Source organism: Actinia tenebrosa, unplaced genomic scaffold (genome assembly GCF_029948245.1).
Source record: "Actinia tenebrosa isolate PJP-AT-01 unplaced genomic scaffold, QUT_ActTen_1.0 PGA_scaffold4__44_contigs__length_22323623, whole genome shotgun sequence".
In the NCBI taxonomy this organism is placed as follows: Eukaryota; Metazoa; Cnidaria; class Anthozoa; order Actiniaria; family Actiniidae; genus Actinia; species Actinia tenebrosa.
Window position 1 is genome coordinate 1,741,957 of NW_028292581.1, and position 23,311 is coordinate 1,765,267.

Genomic DNA, 23,311 nt, shown 5'->3' on the forward strand with positions numbered 1-23,311 from the left:
AAGGAAGATTTGTCAGGAACATTGGCAGTCATGGCAACCCATTACGTGATAATCATTGAGGAACAAATTAGCCCTAGTCAAATATTAATGCCTTCTAAATACTTTGAAAATTACCCACTCAAAAAGACATGAATACTTTAAAACTAGATTTGCATATAAAGTAGTGTATTTGAAAATGCGTTTGTACCATAAAAAGTTCTACAAAGAGAAAAAGGTAATTTAGTTTAGAGGTGATATTACAGTGTTTGTGTACTGGTCGGCGGGCAGCCAATAGCAAGACAGTACTCGTCTTTAATTTCAAGCATGTGTGAACAGAATTGGACCGGTTGCTAGTGGTATGATCAATTTACGGGGATTTAGCAAAACACAATATGATTTAGACCTCTCTTTCTCGATAAAAACATTAGGATGCCGATCAAAAAAGGTCTTGTTGCGCCCCAGAATACCTTCATACAGACCATTATCAAGAAATACGACGGATCTCGTAAGTACAGATGACTCAAAGACAAAGATGCCATGTGTGAAGTTAACGCGAAAATCCTGTTTTATTCTATTATTTAGCGGATAGGAACTTTGTCCTTGGAAATGCTCAAGCTTCAAACTTACCGATTATATACTGTAATGAGGGCTTCTGTGAATTGACAGGGTATAGTCGAGCAGAGCTCGTTCAAAGGCATTGTAGCTGTGACTTCTTGTGCGGGCAAGGCACTAGTGAAACGGCAAGAAGAGAAGTTCAAAATGCCCTCAAAGGCACTGAAGAAAAACATATTGAAATCCTCTACTACAGGAAAGACGGTATGTTAATTATACGGTGGTTTTTATTATTGATGTTCAAGTTCAGCTTTTTTGTTATTATTTTGACAATGTGTTTGCATTCATGTGCTCATTGATGTATTGTTGTACCCAACTTCAACCACACATTATAACCATACAATGTTATCCTTTACATTTTCAACGTGTTCGCCCTCATTTATACCGATACTTGTTCATCTGATAATCCTTGTGCAGATTTTAAGCAGTTACAGTATAAAGGATTTAGTGTATCATGGAGTATTATCACGCAACTGAAGTGATCCTATACGGCCTCACCGCATCACACACGGCATGTACATGCAGACACCAACATATAACAACAATAACTACATGTTCTACCTCAAGAGTTTTAAATTAGCCGTGACTAAACTATCTTTCCTTGCTGATTCCTAAATAAAAAACCTCCTCGAAGCGAAAATTTATGTTCTCGGCTCTAGCCTGCCATCGTTTGACATTAAGATATTGACTTTTTTGTGTTGTTTGTGATCGATCGTTCATTTAGTAATCTCATAAATAACCACTTAGTCATGAGACAAGCCTTTTACGCGGCGTGCTGTTTTCCTTTTACCCGGCTATACAACTGCAAATGGTGTTCGCATTTGGCATTCTTACCACACCAGTATGTCCTAATACACTTTACTATTTATATTTCTTGCTTTTAACTCTGTTTGAGGACATAATGACTGTTGACCGCACGAATCTAGTAATGTTTGCATGTGATTTGTCAGCCAAAGGTCGAAAAATTCGAACCCTTACTTATTCTCGATTGGTAGTTCGATTTGGAAGTAGTTCTAACAAGAAATGCTTTTTCTTTATTGTTTCATAAGTTTCTTAAATGTACTCCTTAATACTCCTTATCTTTTCCTTTCTATTTGTATTTCCTGCCTGTTGAGACCAGAGCGTCGTTTGCAATTTATATGCAAAAGTGTTTGTATACGTTTGGCTAATTTTAATACAGCGCGCTTGTCATCGATCATCGTCCAGCTTGTATTTCAGCAATTAACTTTGTGGTATCATTTCTCTTCTATAAAATTTCCAATGAAAGATCTGTTTACTTTTAACACATCTCTTATTTTTCACGTCAAAACCTAGTCAATGAAAATATGATGTTACCAATATATACAAGATGGTCTCACGATTTTCACTTTCAAAAAAAAGAGGTGAAAAATTTTTTTTTTCGTAATCGTTAGTAATAAACAATCTTGTCACCTAAAAGACACCGAAATGTCATAAAAAACAAACAAACAAACAAAAAAAAAACAAAAACAAAAACAAATATTATATATATTAATTTTTATTTTATTTCCAAGGAGATTCTTTTTAAGACAAAAGAAAGTTTTTTCATTTTAAAATTAAAAAATAAATAGATAAGAATTGTGAAATCTCGATGTAATGAAATCTAATTGGAATTTGGGGTGGTGTTGATCTTGAGAACGTGGCTTTATATGGATCATTCAGACTTTTGAAAATAAGAATCTAGCCCTAACTACACTTATTTTTATGTGCATGGAAGTAGAATTTCTTAAAACGTTGATTTTTGCTAATAGGTAAGTAAAAGACACCAAGGGTGAAAATCAGCTGTTTATAAAGCGTTATTACCAATACACCAACTCCTATATATATATATATATATATTACCACCAGCTATGCTTCTAGCTAGCTAGCAATCTAACATTTCATACTTAGGGCAAACACTGGTGTCATAATGGTGGTCCCAGACTGTGAGTAGAGTTTTTAGTTGGTTCTCTCCTGTGCTTCAACGGTTTTTATCAGGGTTCTCTGGTGTAACAAGGGTTACAGATTCGTTAGTAACTGGCTATTAAGTGCTATTCTTATAAAACAAGGACAATTTTGTTTACTTAGATGAACAGCGCTAAAGCTCTCCAACGTACATGTAAATATATATATTCATTTTAGCTTGATGGTCAATATTGGATCCAGTATGATTTCTAGGGGGTGGCTTAAAAATGGAAATAACAAAAGAATTGGACAACTAAAAAGGAACAATGAGCTTGGAAGCAAAAATAATATGTCGACAATGAGATGACTTTCATTGTATATACCTGTCATTATCAAATTTTCATCTTCATTTTTGCTCTTTCTACTTCTAACTCACTAATACTGATATATATATATTAGACTGATTTAATAAGTTGAATTTTTTTGCAGAAACTGGAACCAACTTATCGAATCAGTCAGAACCAAAATATGAGCTTTGCTCAAATTTTTACGTTTTGTAAAGTAGTAGTAAAATGTTTGTCAAAACAAGCTTTTTTAAAAAAATGAAAATATAGTTTAAATTTTTCTAATAATGAAAATATGAAAGAAAGTTATGGTAATACACTGTATAGAAACAGTTTTGTAATAAAGGTTCACAACAACCTTAAATGATTTGTTTGCATAGAATAAATTAATTTGAAAATTTAATTTAAATTGAGTTAAGTAAACAAAGGAATATATGTTGAACATGGAATATATCAAGGAATGTATTTTGTATTTTGTTGATTAAATTTGTATCAAAACCATCGTAAAGTTTTTGAATTGACAACTAGATAAATATGATAAGAAAATATGAGTGTCCTTTGTTGCAAAGTCAAGGAAGTTCCATCTTTTTATAAACAAGCTTAGCTTATATTATTAACAGCTGATATGTTTTGGAAGATTATTTTTATTAATTCTATATACAGTCGATCCCAAAAACGTTGTCCAAGTGAAAAGAGGTTTATAGGACAATAAATGTCACGTGTCTCATTAAATATTCAGTTTTACGCGCGTGTGGAAATAGGAATCTGAACGTGCTGCATCACATGCGTGGCAGAAAATGTCAACGGCGGGTAATTCAAAACAAGTTCTTTCGACTTTAGAAGTTCGGGTTTTGGACTCCAAGAAGAAGTCTAGCTACGTTGTAAGAAGTTTACCCAATTTTCCAGTGTTAGAGACCGTTTCAGAGCTAAGTTCTGAGCTAGTGAAAGCCTTACCAGACTTAGAGGACGTTCTGCAAGACTGAGTAATGAGTAATGAGCAAACCAATCTGCACGTACCATACCTTCTTACCATACGTCCGTTTGACCGTTTCAGGACTTACAAACAGATTAGCGGCTATCTCCTGGTATGTTTTTGCATAAAACAAATGTTGGTATACCATTCTCCACCTTAAATCATCCGAGAAAGCCCGCGGCATCTTTCAGATTCAGTTTTCAATACTGTAATTTACTTTTGCATCAGTATGCTAATTTAAAAAATCCACGCGCGTAAAACTGAATATTTAATGAGACACGTGACATCTATTGTCCTATAAACCTCTTTTCACTTGGACAACGTTTTTGGGATCGACTGTATTACACCAATATTACCCTTGGCAATACAGTAATTTTTTCAGTATAAAAAGGACTGTCCCTTTGATCAAAAATTGTTTTTTTCTTGTTTCTCATATGCATTAGTTTTCAGGGACATATCATACAGTATATTAAAAAGTATATTACTGTTATGACAATTCATTACAACAAAAAGTTAAAAATAGTATTTAATATGAAAGTTATGAATTTTAATGAAACTTATGAGACAGCTTAAATTGAAGAATGTGTTTTATCTTCTGACATAGAAGTTCTGTATTGTATATTGACTTTATTTAAGAAATAATTATAGTGTGTTTATAGGTCCAGCTATGATGAAAAACATTTTATGCTTAACCACAATGGGAAAGAAATTTAATAGTGAGCCACTCTTTAATCTGCTGAATATTTTAAATATTTGAATATGAATGTTATTTTGGGCTGTAAGAAAGGTTCTTAAAGATACCTCTAACTTAAGTGAAGAACTCTGTTAATAATTCATAGTGAAAGACATTAAATACAAGGACATAAAACTCTAAGATCAAAACATTTCTTTATATAAGCTAAATGTTTCTTTGACTGTTAAGCCAGCTTATTCCCAAGCTTTCAGGGTATTAGCACCAATCTTCAGGGATTACTATGGTATTCTTTGTCATAACAGATTTTATGTTTGAAATCATGCTGCACTTGTGGTAAACTCCTACCACTGTCTCTATTCGTAAAAGGACATTGATTGCATTTCTTTTGTGACATTTTTGGCATTCTAACATTTTTGATCAAACTAGGGTAGTATGACATGTTTATGTATATGAATCATTAATGGCTATGCCTAGTTATTTTTATACTTTTCTATCAATTTTAATAACAATGTTCTAGTATATATATATATCATTGTATCTATATGTAGTGTGACATCTTTACTTGTGTGTGGGTCAACAGCTGTCTAATTTCCACTAGTTGTCAGATGAAAAAGCACCAATAGTATCATTTATCTATCTATTTGTGCATTTCTTGATAATGACAATATAGTAAGGAATCCTTAATCTTGATTATCAACAGCTTAGTAATAGGAGTCCAAGCTTCTTAGGTTTAATTGAAAAGATGTTGAGGAGTCACACTGAAATATATTATACATGAATATATATGATTATAAATATAATAATTATAATAATATTTAATATTTTTTTTATTGTTGTAATTATACAGCTTCTCATTAATCCCATATAGGTAACTGTCCAATTATTTTCTTAATTGGACAGGTCTTGTTGATATGGGATTAATTAAGCAGATATAATTAATAGGTTATGGGATTTCGTGCTCCCCAATCAAGAAATAATTAGACTCGAAAAATTCCTCTGACTGCCAAATTGGACTCGGCCTACGGCCTCATCCAATTTTGTCAGTGCTTGGAATTATCCTAGTCCAATTATTTCTTAATTGGACAGCATGAAGTCCTATTACATATACTTATTAGCATTACTGTTACTATTATTAGGCTGTGTTCATAATGTATGGCAGAGGGGGGAGGGCAGGTGAAATTTAGGTGGGATTGAGAAAAATGTTTACCAGTAAAATGGAGGGGGGGGGGTTTGAATATTTTTTAAAGAGAATTGGGGGGGATGCAAAATTTTTAGGAGAAGCTACGAGAGGTTGCCCAGGGGGGATAGTTATTTTTGGGGGGGACTTCAAGGGGGGATGTCATTTAAAGATTTCATCTGTCCCCCCCTCTGCCAACATTATGAACACAGCCTTACTATTATATACCTTTAAGTGCTACATGCCTAGTAATTGTTTTACAGGGCCCGGTTGTACAAAGCCAAGATAGCACTATCCAACTGATAAATCTTATCCAGTGGATAAATTTATTGGATAACAGCATCAAATTATCCACTGGATAAGGATTTATCTGCCAGATAGTGCTATCCACGCTTTGTACAACCAGACCCAGATGTATGGCCTGTACTCTGTCTTGGTATATCATTTCAGTTTATTTCTGGCCTAAGAGATGTATTTGACGGTAAAAGTTGAACTACTACGGCGAACTGAGGCAACACGTCAAAAATGTGTCTCGCTACCACACCCTAATTTGTCTACTGACACGCCTACCTTTGATACAGCAGTGCGTGTATTACAGCGATATTACCTTACTGGCAATGTGCTAGATCCGAGACAGTGACAATAGTAGGCGTGTCAGTAGACAACTTTGGGAGTGGAAGCGAGACAAATTTTTGACGTGTCGCCACAGCTCGGTGAAATCCGTAGTAGCCCCTTTTGGCTGCCTACTTTTGAACTTTCGATTTGAGCCCACGATGTGCGCGCACTCAAAAAACGCTGAAAAATCTACAAGATTTTATTGAAGAACCATACGCGTTTTGAGCTTCAACAGGGCAAAACCCTCAAATTTTGCATGGGACTCTATTTTATTATTAGCCCATTTGAAAAAAACTCCTAAAAATCTAGGTTATGTCAACATTTTAGAAAAAGTTTATATCAGGTACATATGAAAAATATATTTTTGTAGGGATTTTTGTTCGAGATTTTTTAAGAGCACCAAAAATACAAAATATGACAAAACAATGTATCTCTTTGTCTTTTTGTCGAAAATATCCATGTATTATTGTAGAATGATTGACTAGCCTTCATTCGTGCAATCATAGAGTCTGCAAATAACTATTATCTTATGAATCATTATTTAGCTTGTCTGATTTTTTGAAGCACTGGCGCTGTATTGGGCTTGCATTTTTGTTACTTGTGAACCAGATTTTCTTGAGAATAGTGAGGTAGAATCAGGGTTGGATCCAGCCTCAATTATAACGGGGGCTTGACCGGGGGCGAATGACACTACAGTGACACTCCCTGACACACCCTGGCGGTTCTTTTCCAGCTTGCTTAAAACTTTAATGATAAAGGTTCTTTTTTATTGGCTGATTGAAAGGTTTGTCAAGATGCATCAATATTTCACTACTTGAACAAAAGACAAAATTCTTTTAACATTTGTAAACATCTTCGACAATGTTGGAAAGTAGGTGCTTTAGATTTATCAAAACACTTGGAAGACGAAATTCAAGTTTCACCCAAGAAGTGCTGCTTGCTAGCAATGTTTTTAAATCTGAAATGATTTTCGTAATTAAAGAAAAGTAATGGGCAAAAAAGGGAAAAAAAGAAAACGAGGAAAGAAATTTTCGTATAATTCAAAGATGTATTTCCATTTAGTTAGAAAATTCAATAAATAGAATATGATATGAATATAAGAAAAGAAGATGAATAAGATTGTCATAATTATGGGTCAAATACATTGTGTTTATATGAGGCTTAAGGCGCGATTACACGAAGCAATTTTCTTTGTTCTTGTCTTGCAACGCGACACAAGCTGCAAGAGTGTCTACACGGTGCAACGGAGACGCAATTGTTGCCAAAAGTAGAAACGAATTCTACTTTTCGAAACGATTGCTGCTATTTGTCTTGCAATATTTTAAAAATTGCGCTGTAGGTTACCCGCTGCAATGCTCAATGCAACTGACTTGTGTCACAACGCCGTTGCGAGATATGTTGCCGGCAGAGAACATTACTCCGTGTAATCGCGCCTTAAGAGTCTTTCGGCCCTGGTACGTGACGGTTTGAACTTGATTGATTGGTATTGCTGAAGTTTGTTATATTTCTGCATATAGTTTTGAAGTACATTTATATTGCATCCATGTTCAATTTGCATTCAGAGGGCTTATCTATTCTGTAGATCATTTCACTGTTCTTTTATCATCATTACTTAATACTATAGACTGGTTTCTGCAATTCTCAGAGCCGTACAACTCAGAGGACAAAACAATAAATTTCAGTTCTCATGAGAGTAAGATTCTATTGTTTTGTCCTCTGAAGTTGGCTGTATTGGGAATATCCTGCAAGGTTTCTATTGAGAAGATTTTGTATTCTCCCAGGGAGCATGTTACGTCATAGATGCATCTTGGTTGACGATAACAAAGTATTCCTCATAAACTTGTCTTGTTAGATCAACCAACATGGCGGCTGTTTAATTATTTATTTTTAAACGGATTTTCACTGTGATCATGAAGAAGGATACCTATAATATGACGTGACGCGTGACACGATTTAGGATAGACGAACAGAAAGCCAGAAATCCCGTGATCGCGTTTTTTTAAGCCGAGTACTTTCGTTCTTCGCACTGTCTTAATGTAGTACAAAATGTGCTCTAACTTGCTAAGATCTTATATATCATCATCATTATCACTATCACTGGCTTTATTATCATTGAATTTTTAAATTTTAGATTTCGCTTTACCCTACTCCCGTGCGTCATCAACTTGCGCACGCGCGCTCTTTCCGTTTATTGTTTTGAACACTAAAAACCAATATCGTACCCAGAGCCTGCGTTTCTTCTGGCCCGCGGCGAAGAACAAGGGCTCTGGCATAATCCATTTTTTAGACCAGGATTTCTTGGACGTCCGGTATAAGAGCGCATGCGTTCAAAGACTTGCCAAAAATATGTTCCGAATTTCTAATTTTTATTTTGATCGTAAGTAAACACAGAACTCTTCTTGAAAGCATGATTTTCATTGATTATATTTCACTTAGGAAAAAATTTCGCATGCGTCAAAAAATGGATTATGCCAGAGTCCTCGTTCTTCAGGCCAGAAGAACACAGGCTCTGGGTATGAGATTGACTAAAGACGAAACGGAAAGAGCGCCCGTGCGCAAGATGATGACGCACGGGAGTAGGGTAAGGCGAAATTTAAACTGCATCCTGTTACTAAAAATCGACCAACCGGGAATTTAAATGGCGCGCGCGTTATTAAGAGGTTTCCCTCTCTTATTAATGCTTTCTTGGTGTGTCGTACAATATGGAAGTGCAAAGAATAGGCATACTTATTTGTTTGATATCTAGATGCGTCCGCTAATAATCTTTATTTCACGGATTAAATGCCCTCTCTTTATCAACACAATCGTCTATCAAAACCAAGATCAGAGGAAGACCGACTTGAGTATCTAATACATTTGCTATATCCAAGGTTTGATGTGTGCACCGGGCTTATAGGTGCGAGAGGTCGTTTGTTCTGGGGAAATCGTAGACTGCGAGCGAAATCCTCTATTCTATGTGTCAGTCTTCGTTTGGGCGAATCTATTGATCCCAGGTGAAAGTGCGCACCGAACTTGAATTTCAACTGACATTGTCATATTACTTTAAACCAGCGGTTCCGTCTAGGATGTTAGCAGTCCCTCCTTCCTCATTGGTTGAGTCTAGTTTTTCCCCAACTTGGTCGCGCGGGGAGTGGAGACCAAAAAGGAAAAATCCCGACTCGACTCAGTTAAGTAAGAAAACAGGAACTGGTAACAGTCTAGATTACGTCCAAAGTTCGTCGCCAACTTGGGAACTTCAAAAGGAACTTCTGTGGAAAACATTGAGCGTTTGAATTCAGGGGACTTTTGCCTTGAAGCCAACCTTCAATAAAAAGAAAAAAAAAATTCTTCGAAGAGTATTGCCTTGTTTTGTAAGACTGACAAATCATTGTAAACTTATGTGCAAACTTCAACAGCCCCAAAACTCTACCAAGCCGGAAAGCAAGGGCGCCAATAAAGTCTTTTTAACAATAGCAGTAGGTGAATTCTGGAAGCTGGTGGTCCAAATATTCAACGTGCTTGAAACGCACTGTGATAGTTACTTTTTTTACCCACAGGGAGGCTCACTTACAAGCACGTTTTTGTCACACATTAATTTTATTCAGTGTGTTTATATAGTTTATGTTTTATGTTTGTTCTTAACAGGGACTGCTTTCCTGTGCTCTGTTCTTGTCGCCCCGGTCAAAACTGAGTCGGGGACTGTGGTAATGTACATAGTGAATCATGAAGATGTCACGTGGTCGCCTAACAGGGATGACGTCATTCAAAAAAGTGAGTATCACTGTACATTTTAGCTGAATAAAATCTTGAATTGTTTGTCTCGCTTCTTCTTCAGTTAAATTCTTAATTAAATGGGAAAGAGATTTTCTTAAGGGGTTTAAAGTGAAGAGAATAAATGGTCATGTGGTGTACATAAATGGACATGTATTGTTTGTCATGTGATGTAGAATGTGATTGCACTTCCAAGTGTTGGCCAGGTTTTATATTGAAATTATATAATCGCACTGCTAGTTTTTCATGTTTTTCACGTTTTCAATTTCCTTGAAATATCCTTTGACAAACCAAACATACATTGTGAGAGCCTAGTGATGATAGTTTTTTGGAGAAGCGCGAGAGAATGAGCCATTCAGCGTTTTTCCTGCCTAATATTTCTACCAAGAAACCATATTTGCTCAAAAGTAAGCACAAAAAATATAAATGAAAAAGAAAATAATCTTGGTTTCGAGATGACTGTATCCTTGGTGTGCATGTTACGTCATAGCCGTCATGTTTGTTGACGATAACAAAGCAGTCCTCATTAGCTTTACTAGTTAGATATGTGTTAGATTGACCAGCATGGTGGCTGTTTCATTGTTATTTAATTCTATTAATCTCAAGGAATTTTGAGTGACGTGGTTGCACTTCAAGGATAGGTAGTGCGGTAACGTTCAGAATGTCTCATAAGTTATTCCATGCATGGCAATAAATAAAGATATCTCTATCGAATCTGAACAGGTAACCCAAAGTCACTTTAAGTTGGTTTACCGATCAATCTCGTTTTGAATTTCGGCTAACTCACGTGACCATTTGAAGAGCTCCAAAAAAACTTGCCATTGCTTATCACCACCGCAAGTACAGCAGTGGCGCAGCTCAACGGGGTCGAACTGAAAGCATGTGAAGGTGCCTCTGGCAGCCGCTATACTGTCCATGTATGACTCCTGAGCACATCTCTAACCAGTTTGAATTAGTTAGGGTTGATTTGATTAGGGAGGAAAAAACGGTGGACCGGAAAAACCCTCTCGCAGTCAGAAAGAGAACCAACCAACTCAGCTCACATTGGGTAACTGGGATTCGAACCCTGGACCTCAGAGGTGAGAGGCGAGCGTTTTACCACCACGCCATCGTGACATTAGTTTATTACGGTGGCTTATAAGGGACATAGGCTTTTTTTTCAAGTTTAAAAACCATTTTTTTATTGCAAAACCCAGAACCCCAGGAACCAGAATCCCAGAATCCCCCAGAATCCCCCAGAATCCCCCAGAGTCCCCCAGAATCCCCCAGAATCCCCAAGAATCCCACAGAATCCCACAGAATCCCACAGAATCCCACAATCCCACAGAATCCCACAGAATCCCACAGAATCCCACAGAATACCAGAATCCCAGAATCCCAGAATCCCAGAACCCAAGAATCTCATAAACCCAGAATCCCATAAGTAAGATGCCAGATTGCTGCGGTGGTCACCCTGTGTGTTTATGCGTTCAATGATGGCCTACAACGAGATGCCTACAACATGCACAAGCACATTAGGGAATGTATGGAAGTTATGATGAAGACATGACAATAAAATGTTTCACTTAACAATTCAATTTGCTTCAAAACCTCAAGTTGCCGCAGTCGTAGCTTGATCTTGTTTAATCTTCTGGCGAAGTTTCAGCACGATTTTTGAGGTTTTATAGTTTATTTTTCGAAATGCGCTCTTCTCTACCTAAATAATGGTCAGGCTGGAGGCTTAGCACCGAATATCGACCACGTTAAGCTCAAGGAAATCCCCAAAACAACTCACTCTACCTTTTGAACCGCAATAAAAAAGCAACATATCAAAGGAATGACAATATTTTTTATTTATTGTTACATTCATTCAGAATGCGAAAACGGCAAATATTTCCAGAAAGATCCTTGCTTGAAGTCGAACATTTGACTTCTTCCATGTTTTTTTCTTTATTTTGGTATCACGACTACAGCAAGTATTGAAGCAATTTGTTGAGTGAAACATTTTATTGAAATTCCCTTATCACTTGTGCATGTAGACCATCATTGACCGCATAAACACACAGGGAAGCAATCTGGCATCTCGGATTCTGTGGAGGAGTCCGTAACTGTGTAGTCTCCCCCACAGCCGCTTTCAGTGTCGTCACGCAACGAGGGGAGAAAGCGTTGCGTGACGACACTGAAAGCGGCTGTGGGGGAGACTAGTGACTGTGCAGCTTTTAAATATTCTGGATCATGTATCTGTATCTTCGTACGCTCGTTAAATACTCTCGTTATATATGATTTTTACTGTGTAAAAGAGCCTGGTAACAAATCCTTCGACTTGCATGGAATTGTGGGACCGAAATTAGTGATTGAATGCAATATAACTCATAAACTATTCATAAGAAGTTATAGACCTCTTGCACTGAGAATTGAAGAAAACAAAATGGTTTGAAGGGACAAAACAATGGGTTATTTTTCAAGGGGTCAACATATATATAGAATTAAAGGAAATAAAATGGTTTGAAGGGACAAATTGGGAAACTGTCCTCGATGATCGCATATGCTCTCTTATTTTATTGACCTGCTAAAAGGCTAGTAGTTGTCGCCCGAAGGCGGTAGAAGAACCCTAATATAGACCTTTTCTTAAAAAAGCGAATATGGTCATTGTGATATAGCTTCCGGTGCAAATCATATTTTGTCCATTATGCCTTATATAGTGTTGTTTGTACCAAATTTAGACCACAATACACCCTGTTATCAAACTGAGACTGAACTTGGCGGCGGGATTCGGTTTGTTTGTGTGACTTAAATAGAGTACAAACAATATATCCGTGAAATATTAGTAATACTAACTTACACTATTTTAGGCTTAATTCTATTGTTTTCTTTTATTTAACTAGCACTATTTTGAACAATTTAGTAATTAGTGTTTTATGGATATATTGTTTGCACTCTACTGAGAACAGATTAAACGTATACTTGTCTATTTGTCATTTTGTGCTTCTGTGTGTAATATGTTGCAAGTCGGTTCTTGTGATTTTGGTTCCGTAACCGACATATATTTTTGTGTGTGTATTTTTGGTAATTTAGTCCATTTTTTTATATTTTCTTAACTTGTTTTTGTGTAGTATGGACTTCCTCAATTTGATTTGTTTTGATTTTTCCACGCAAAACTCATGATAACGAGTGATTGATTAATTCTTCACCACTCTTGAAAGCATTATATTAAAAAATTCGTTTTCTCAAGCTTAATATTCCTACTAAGAGGAAAATTTTTGCCATTTGAGCTTGAATCTGAATCATTCGACCAGTTAGCCGCTTTATCGCAGACGAAGCTCTGGATTCAAGGCCCTTAATTCCCTTCAAACGGCCGATTTGGGTTCTGTCAGGTCTCAGATAACAGTTTCCAATATTTGTATTGCAAGAATTCCATAAATTACTATTAACATCCGAACATGATAACTCCACATATCCGATGTTTTTGTCAGATATCAGTCGTAATGGATTCTGGCTTGGGGCTGGATTAAATAAGTCGTTACTCTTTTTAATGCAGAAAATAAGACCTTTTTTCGTTGTGGCAATTTCTAAGAGTGAAAAAATATCTTCAAATGGTACGTCAGTGAGTTTTTTAAATGCAGTTATATGCTTTATATAATTCTTTTTCTTAATGAAAAATATTGACGATCGTATTTCGCCTTTCCTCAATTCATAATGCCCCACTCGTGTTTTAATTCATCGTTCAGCGACTTTTTTTGTGGGACCAGCATTTGTGCAGCATTTTAATTATTCGTCCACAAGAAAGCATCGTTATTTCACTTCTGCAGATCCTGTTTTTCATCGAAAATTAGATCTAGACTTGGTCTGTTTGGCTTGCAGCTGTGTTTGCTTCAGCTTGGCTGTCTCGCTTGCTCACTTTGTACGTACAAACAGTATTTTTTTGTTTTTGATACAGGTTATGATTTATGAGACAAAATTGCTTTAAGATTTCTTCAAGATATAGAAGTTCTATTCCACAAAATTAAATGGGGTTAGTCCAAATACTTGGTAAGATGGAAAAAAGTTAAATTTAACAAACACGACAACTGAGACATCGAATCCTAAATTTAGAATTTTCTTGTATTTTTTCTTGTCTATTTACCATTATCTCACCTTGCTTATGTCAAAGTTTCCATGTGTATTCAGTATTTGTTATTCAAACTATTAGTAATATTGGACAAAGTTTATCATCGTATTTCTTATTTTTACATTTTATCTGTTTTGTTGTTTTTGTCATATCTACTGTGACAGTTTTAAAATTGTAGTGGAAATTGCTTTCGGACAATTTTTTGGATAATTCATATCTTAAGTTTGCATATTTAGGGCTATTTAGCCAAATTTCTATCATCTTTTTACTTGATTTAAATTTATTACACTAGCGGTTTCTATGTAGTAAGAATATTTATTTATATTGTCGTGACTTTATTTGCCTTTATCTGATAAACTCCTTTGCAATCTAAACCGTGGGCGATAGTTTTTACTTTATCCTTCCGGTAATCCAAACGATCTCACTATCGCTCATCTCTGTATGTCAACTAATCTCGCTTGTCTTATCTAATGCTCTACCTTCAGGCCTCAGTGCATATATATCCATTATCCACTAAGCCTTTTTCATTTTTTACGAGAATTTTCTCCCTTTTTCTGAATATTGTCAAACCCTTTATTAATGTTATGGATTTTGTTTCTAATTTTTTGATCCTTGTTTTTTATTTTTTATTTATTTCATTCCCCCCCTCCCCCCTCAGATCTGTTATTTGTACGACCATTTTGTCTCCTTTGAGAGTGAGATCCCCTCCCTCTGTGATTTCTGGGGCATGTTTCCCCATGCATCTATTCTCTTAGAATATTGCCCCCTTTCTTAGCCCCCATTCTCGAACACAGCAGTTCTTGTTTCCTTGTTGTTTTTTTCTCTTTGCTCTCTTTCCTATGTCATTACTATACCAAACAATCGATTTAACTTGAATCTTTATACTTTATTTCAGAACCATGTTTCCCATTTCATTCGCGAGCGAATTATAGAATCAATTTCAAACGACGATCTTCTCAGAAAGACAACGACGAGAAAAACAAACATAGAAAAACATCGAAACATAAACACAGAAAGCTGGAAGAACGACCAAGTTCTCTTCCGACATCTAGTGCTACAAGTACAGTCCAGTCCCCAGAGTTTATACCACTGATGAGCATACACCCCGCCACCCCCCCGGAATGCTCTAATGAAGAAGAACCTGAGACAAGCTCATTGCTCCACCCTGGTGGGTCGCGTGGCTGTACGAAGGCGTCGTCAATGAGTAATTTGTCTACCGGTACAGGAACCAATCACAAACCGGAGTTTTTTAACAAAGACACTAAACTTCCTCCTCATTCGTTGATAGCCGCCATGCGGCCTGACATGGACAATCTTTTTCTACCAATCAAACCGCAGATATCTAGCTCAACTTCTGATACGGCTCTTTGGAAATTTAAGAGCCGAAGCTCTGGATTAGAACAGAATGACGAGCTGGGCTCGAAGCTCAAGTTGTCTCCAGGGCTACAACCAACTGTAAGCCATCCAGGGAAGACGGAAAAAGTGGCCCAGGTCAGATCTATAGTCAAGTTAAGTTACTTTACGCTATGCCATATGATAGGTTTTGTGTGACGGTCACCTAAAAATGGCTTTAGCTCTTGGCTGTTTGGATGGGGAAGCCATTTGAGGGTCGCCGCTTACTCACCGTGCATTTCTTTCTAAAATAACTGACTAAAATAACGAAAATTAAAGCAAAGGTAGAAAACATTCAAGGAAACATTGATACTTGGGAAGTAAAATTGGTTTTCCCGGATAATCTCCAGACCACTCGAAACCTGTTCGCAAAGTGGTAAACGTCTGTAAAGTCAGACGTTTTCGGTATAATAAGTTAGATCACTAAATAGGCGCGTGTAATTTGGCACGGCTTGGAGAAATCCCGGCTCAGTTCAATATTTCAGCTCAATCGTGATAATGTCTATCGACTCGGCAGATGCTTTCTCTTACATGAGTTTCATTAAGATCGGCAAACACTAGGCGAAAAGTCGCGATAACATGACGCGACACGGGGTCTTAGCCACACTTCATGTGGTATGATCATCTTTATGAGAAATTCTTGTCGCCGCGACGGTTTGAATTCGAGCGTCAGGTCGTGGGATGATTGAAGTTGCATATGTGTACTCTCTAAAGCGAACTCTTCCTGTGAAAACAAAAAAAGAACCATTATTATTAACCTTTTTGAAATAGCCCTTTTTACCGGTATTGAGGCCATCTTGAATTCTATTGTATAAATAATTATGGGATGCCGAGGGGGCAATCATTGTAAATTTTATACAATGCACAGCTGTTAGGGTGTCGCTTTTTTTAAGATCGCTTTTTAATGAGGAGCAGAATGTAAAAAGAAATTGAATTTTGCTGGTATGTGGAACAATATACAAAACACCAAGCCTCCAAACTACCCCACCACTCTATGTTTTATAAATTTTCTACGTTTGCCCCCTCGGCATCCCATAATACAAGATGACCGCCGTATTACACCAATTAATGTGAGTGCTTTTGTTTGGTGTTTAGGTCATGTCCCTAGGAGCAGATGTATTGCCCGAGTATAAACTCCAGGCACCCAACATCCATCCCTGGACCATCCTACACTATTCACCCTTCAAAGCATTCTGGGACTGGTTGATCTTGTTCCTCGTCATCTACACAGCAATCGTAACACCATATATGGCATCTTTCATCCTAACACGTGACGAGCGTCGGGACCGACTCAACAAGGACCCGGAGACCCGACGGGATTACGGCCCTCGGGAAGTCTATAGTGATCCCATTGTTATACTAGATTACATCGTGGACGTTATGTTTATTATCGATATTTTCATCAATTTTCGGACAACGTTTGTAGACAACAATGATGAGGTGGTGTCTAACCCTTGTAGGATAGCAGTACATTACCTCAAGACCTGGTTTGTTATTGATCTTGTGGCTGCGATCCCCTTTGAACTGCTCATTATGATCGGCAACACTGATCAGGTACCTACTGTATTTCCAGGAATGAGTATCGTATTTTCTCTTGTTACTCACATTTTTCCTTCTATTTCTTGTTTTCAAAAACTTTTTGATTTCTCATTCTTTAATTTGAAATGTCCAGAATAATATCCCTATTTCACTATAACGTCACTGCTTGTTTATGTTTATAACCAAATTTGCTCCTAGCGAAACAGTTTAATCTAAAATGGCCTGGTTTTCAGATATAATATGCGTTAATATGTACTAAAAATATTCTGAGCGTTTGCTGGCTATTCTACTTCTCTTCGTGGATTGATACGGGTTTTAGAACAATTGTCGGCGAATTTGCGTTGATTTGACCCCCTCCGACGACTATGATCCTTTGCGTTTAAACAATAGATTGTTTTGACGTGACGTCATAGTGAAATAGAGCAATTCTTAACACCCCCTTAAAGTCATGCAAAAAATATGATCCCCCCTAAGCAAGGCTTGTAGCTTCTTCCAAAAATTGTGCATCCCCCCATTTTTGTGATAAAAATTTGCCCATCCCCCCTTTTTCCTACCAAAATTTTCCCGATCCCCCCTCAATTTCACCTGCCCCCCCCCCCCCCCCCCCTGCCATACATAATCACGCAGCCTAAAGGAAAGCTGTGTAGGATGAAATAGAATTTGGCAATACGAAGAACGGGGATCATGCATGTCCCATGTAGAGCGTTTTCACTCACATGAAAAGGCAGCCATATTGGTGTACCAAACAATGGAAGCTTTCTGCACAGTATTTGCATAAAAATAGAGTTCAATTCCCGGAGGATAGAAAATGTATTGTTTTAATACACCAACATGGCCGCTGTGACGTCACGTGAAAACGCTCTATACATTATATTCTTTTTGTGATTGAAGACATAGCAGCGAAGCTAACAGGTCAATACAATCGAATATGACCGAACTACTGACAACCATCATATCTCCTACACTATTTCACACATTTTTTTTCTATTTTTTTTCTACTTTGAAAATAGGTATTGCCATCAACCTACGTTGATCGTTATTTATTTATACCTGGGTGTGGGGGGAGGAACACTGCAGGGGAACAATGAATAGACCTATTCAAATGTCATGGTTTTTTTTTCATTCTCATTTTATTAGACAACAACGCTGATTGGACTGTTGAAAACCGCCCGTCTTCTACGTCTCGTGCGCGTGGCTCGTAAACTGGACCATTATTCTGAATATGGCACGGCTGTCCTCTGCCTGTTGATGTGTTCTTTTGCTTTACTAGCCCACTGGTTAGCGTGTATATGGTATGCTATAGGTAATCTAGAGAGAAGCAAGAAAAATAATACGATAGGCTGGCTGGATATTCTTGCTGGTAAGTTTACACTTTTACCGTCGTCATGACAGTCATCACCAGCACATTTGGGCCATTTATACGGGGGACTGAATATAAGACAAGTTATGTAAGGCGGGCGCCTTTTTACATAAGAAATGAACGTATAAACAGTACAAAATTCCTGTTCGTGTCTTATTCTATTTTGAATACTGATTCTCTAGGGATACGTGATCGTAAAAGAATTACACTCAAGCTAAAAGGGTCTATGCTGAAACAAAAAATAAAAGCATCTTTTTTTATGATCCTCTTTTACTAAATGTTGATCGGGTAATCCCCGCCTAAATCCCCCATCACTACTTTTGGTGTGCACGCCCTCCTCCCAGTGGTATAATGTTTTTCAATGATGGCTGTGTTGTTCAGTACAATCATCCTCGATATACAGTCAATGTCATTAACGTTGTCCACCGATAAAAGACATTTGGACATTTACACATTTACACATTTAGACTTTTACACATTTAGACATTTAGACTAAAAGAAATATCACGTTCACGTGTTTCCTCGAAGGTTCTGTCATAAAACAAACGCTGAAGTACAATTCTCCATCTTAAATGCTCACTAAATGGTCGGGGCATCCTGGATTTTCGATTCACGAGTTGAATTTTACATTTAAAGTTCAGGCTCACTTTAGTCTAAATGTCTAAATGTCTAAATGTGTAAATGTGTAAATGTTTTTTTTCGGTGGACAACGTTAATGACATTGACTGTATAACTCATCCTCGATCATTCAAACTTTGTCGATCTTTTATGTTTTTATTTTAGATCAAATTCAAACACCGTACAATGATATGATCCCGGAGAGTGGCCCAGATTTAGAGTCTAAGTACATCACAGCTTTATACTTTACTCTGAGCAGCCTGACTAGTGTAGGGTTTGGTAATGTCTCTCCTAACACTAACACTGAGAAGATATTTTCTATTTGCGTCATGTTGATAGGATGTAAGTATACAACACATCTTGTAACAATCACTTGGTTTGGCGTTTTGGGGGCCAAACAAAGTGGCGGATTTAAATTCCCCCCCCCCCCCCCCCCCCGGAAAATTCTGGGTACGCCTTTGGACCACAACATTACAACCTTATTACGACTTTCATATAACGCTTCTTTATCACGAAGACCTACCCATAATCATTCGCGATGAGCCCATCTTTATGTGTCAGTGAACAATTACCTCTATAAGTCGACCACCCGGCACCTTATTAGGACCTCCTCCTAAAGTGCTGGACTTTGGATGAAACCATGTTCTCAGGACAAGGTGCAAAGAGATGTGCATGCTAGTAAGACATGCCTTATACTGATTTTTGAAGAAGGGCTCAAGTATCTAAACCCTTCATTCATAACTTGGGTTGTCTCATTAAGGTCATTTATTTGCTCATATTGGGTAAACACTTCTTTTCTGGTGGGACAGGTGATTGAAATACTTTGTACCAACACCTCTTCCCATCCTTAGTCATTACTTCCGACTTCAAAAAATATTTTCCTTTTTTTGACGTTCCAGCTTTGTTTTACGCCGCCATTTTTGGCAACGTGGCAGCAATTATCGCACGTTTATATTCCAATACCGCACGTTATCACGCGCAGATGCAGCGGGTTCGTGAGTTCATTCGCTTCCATCAGATTCCATTTCCCCTACGACAACGAGTTGAAGACTATGCACACCATGTTTGGTCATATACTAATGGCATTGATATGGAACAGGTATGTAACCAATGTAAATACCAACGTGTCATTTCATCTTTGAACAACCTTTGAGGTTCTCAGGAACAGGAGAAGATTATCAAAAGTAAAAGCATTTTTTTAATTTTTAAGGGTGGTGTAGTGGTAGTGCATTCGCCTCTCACCTCTGGGGTCTCCGGTTTCATTCCTTGACTCGGTATCATACGTGAGTAGAGGTTGTCAGGTCTCTTCCTTGATTCAGTGTTCCTTCCTCCGCAAAACCTAACACGCTAAAATTCAAGTCGATCCGTGAGTTAGTCGCGTCCTTACTTTGATCCTCCTAGAGGTGGTTTCGATTAAATTTGTTGTTTTTTTTTTTCCAGTCGAAAATGCAAATTATACTCGGATTAACTTAACTGATGATAAACTATAATTTTTTTGCCCGTTTTACAGGTTCTCGTTCAATTCCCAGAATGCTTACAAGCGGATATTTGTCTGCACCTGAACACCGAACTTTTAAGTATGTACAAAGTGTTTAAATCTGCTAGTGAAGGATGTCTTAGAGCACTGGCACTACGGCTCAGGACAACACACCTTCCCCCTGGGGATTATATAGTTTATCAAGGTGACGAGGTATGTCAGCTGTATTTCATTATGAGAGGAACTGTAGAAATACTACAAGATGACGTCATCATGGCAATATTAGGTAATTATTGATTTTTATGACTTCAGAATCACGGTCCAAATGTCAAAAGACATGAACACCTGACGTTTGAAGCTTAGTTTTACCTCATCTCAGACCTAGCAATTCCCTTGAGTATTGTATTTGTTTAATGGTAACAACATGTTCTAGAGAAAGAGAAAGATAGAGAGAGAGAATGTAAGAGAACATTTTACCTACTGATTTGGAAATACGCGTTGTTGCTGTTTGTAGAGCCAAAAAATGGCAAGTCGAGTGGTTGACCTGACCAGATGCTTGTTTGTGATTTTGTATTTATTCTGTTGACGAGATTTGACTGATTAATATTAATCATTTTTCTCAGGCAGGGGAGATAGCTTTGGCGAAAGCTTCAATTCTTATCCTGCCCGTCCATCAGGAAAATCCAAAGCAAGCGTACGAGCTCTGACCTACTGTGACCTGCGCACTATAGCGCGTGAAGATATCATTCACATCCAAAAGCTTTATCCCGGATTTAAACACAGTTTTGAAAGTGATTTAGAATTGACTTTTAATCTGAGAGATGAAGATCCCAGCAGCAGCGACCACGAAACTGACGAGGTAACTAAGTAACCCATTTATTACGAGGGAAAGTGTGGTTTTTATTGGGACGGGGGTAGTTTGTAGTTTGGGTTTTTAATCTTTTGGATCTTGATCTAATGCCGGTCAGCGGGATGTCACCATTTCAATTAAATATTTCTTTTAATGTTTTGTGTGCGCGTGTGGGGGGGAGAAGGTGGTTCCTCTTGGTCTTGCGTAGAAACAACATTTCAAGTTTTCATCATGCGTATACGATATTGTTTACCCAAGCTAGACCAGAATGGAACTTAGACAAAGTCTTTTCTTAATTTGATGCATTCATTTCTAGCTTGGATAAACTTGATTGGGGAAGGTTGCGTAATATCTCGGGTTGAAGTGGATTTTGGAGTATTGAAGTGGTTTTGGAGTATTTGGAGACACATGGAGTATGATACTTTAAAGCCATTCTACAATAAAGGTTTTGCACCATCACGTGATGGCAGCCATGTTAGATGGCAGGAACAAAACAATCGTTTTACACGAGAAAGAGTTTAATTGCCAAGAGCAAAGGGATTTCAGTGTTCTGCCATCTAACCACAGGCAGCCCAAACTGCATTATGGGCGTGGGCACGTGATGCTGCAAAACCTCTATACACCGTGTTGCATGAGGTGTTGACGGGGAGGGCGCTATCTTTTTAAAGATGGCCTTCACTGAGTCATGACTTTCTTTTTGGAATTCTAATTAATTCATTTTCTATTTGCTCTAGCACTTTGAATGTTCTTGTGACGTGACTTCTAAAGACAACGAACACTCTACGTCATCCACCTCATCCTTACACAACAACAAGCCAAATGACAACATTTTTGACAAACAGGAAGACTTTCTCCCTCCCCCCTCCAATGTTGCAAATGATATCCATGGCAACAGTAGGAACATGCTCAACCCAAACGTTATTATTGATAATGCAAAGCTGAAAGCCGGCAAAAGACCTTTGTCTGATACAAAAACTGCTATGCCTGGCTACGACAGAAGTGTTTCTCAAGATGTTCCACCAAAATATGAAGACTTATCAGTAGAACAACAGGGATCGAATAAACTAGAATCTTGTAATGGCTGTTTACCAATTCTGAGGAATATCGAGACCAGAATGGAGGCTCTAGAATCGCGATTGACTCACTTAGAAACAAAACTGTCTTCAGATGTTGAGTCAATGTTTTCTTTATTGAAGTCATTCGAACCTATACTGAGCGAGAAAACCAAGACGGGATCCAAACACACCCCTGTTTGATGTTAATTCGTAAGAGAAGAACCAGAATGCGTGGCAGTGCTCACAGGATAAGATGGGCCTGCCACCATGTACATCAAACGACTGGTCAAAATTCGTCCAATCAAACAGCTGGATACGGTTTTCACAAAATGAAGTGAAGCTACCAATCGCAACAAAAGTTGAAACTTGAAACTTATGTACCTTTTTTTATGAAATCTTTATTTTTTGAAACGTTTAAGTGGTTGATTTGTAATGGAATCCAGAAACTTTGGAATATATGGACAATTTTTATATAATTCAAAGAAAATATGTCAATATTTTATCTCATTTTACATGAAGCTTACAGCAAAATTAATCCTGGCATTGCGGTTTTTGTCAAGCAGGCTCATTCCAGGAAACGCTTTCTCATGGGCACATGATTATGGTATATTTCAGTATTGCCCCATAATGCCATGCGGGACCGCATCGCTCGTTACCCAGTCTTTAATTGAACTTGACTACAAAAGGTAAAGATAGTTGTATTTCTTTCTGGTAAAATGATTGAATACTGATGAGAATGCTGCTTTACGGAGACTTATTTGTTGCCAGACAGCTCTTTAAACGATAATTAACAAACTTAAAAACGACAATTTTACAATTATTTAAAAAATTTTAATCAAAAACTAATGTATATAAAACATGTTAGGTCCATTTTTTACAATAAACTT

At 37.4% G+C, this 23,311-nt stretch overlaps 1 protein-coding gene across 1 annotated transcript; it reads left to right on the top strand.

The window, feature by feature from the left end:
- Positions 1-236: 236 nt before the first annotated feature.
- LOC116299408 (voltage-gated inwardly rectifying potassium channel KCNH6) lies at positions 237-23,308 on the top strand. Its single transcript, XM_031708074.2, has 11 exons — positions 237-484; positions 562-795; positions 9,921-10,046; positions 15,029-15,624; positions 16,621-17,079; positions 18,202-18,424; positions 19,208-19,384; positions 19,942-20,141; positions 20,553-20,805; positions 21,143-21,378; positions 22,104-23,308. Exons 1-11 carry the CDS (start codon positions 409-411, stop codon positions 22,623-22,625), a joined length of 3,102 nt encoding a protein of 1,033 aa, XP_031563934.2. The 5' UTR covers positions 237-408; the 3' UTR covers positions 22,626-23,308.
- The last annotated feature ends 3 nt before the right edge of the window (positions 23,309-23,311 follow it).

Coding starts and splice junctions, on each gene's coding strand:
- LOC116299408 (XM_031708074.2), top strand. CDS start 409: ATGCCGATCAAAAAAGGTCTTGTTGCGCCCCAGAATACCTTCATACAG. Junction 17,080..18,201: donor TGATCGGCAACACTGATCAG/GTACCTACTGTA, acceptor TCATTTTATTAG/ACAACAACGCTGATTGGACT. Junction 20,806..21,142: donor CGTCATCATGGCAATATTAG/GTAATTATTGAT, acceptor CATTTTTCTCAG/GCAGGGGAGATAGCTTTGGC.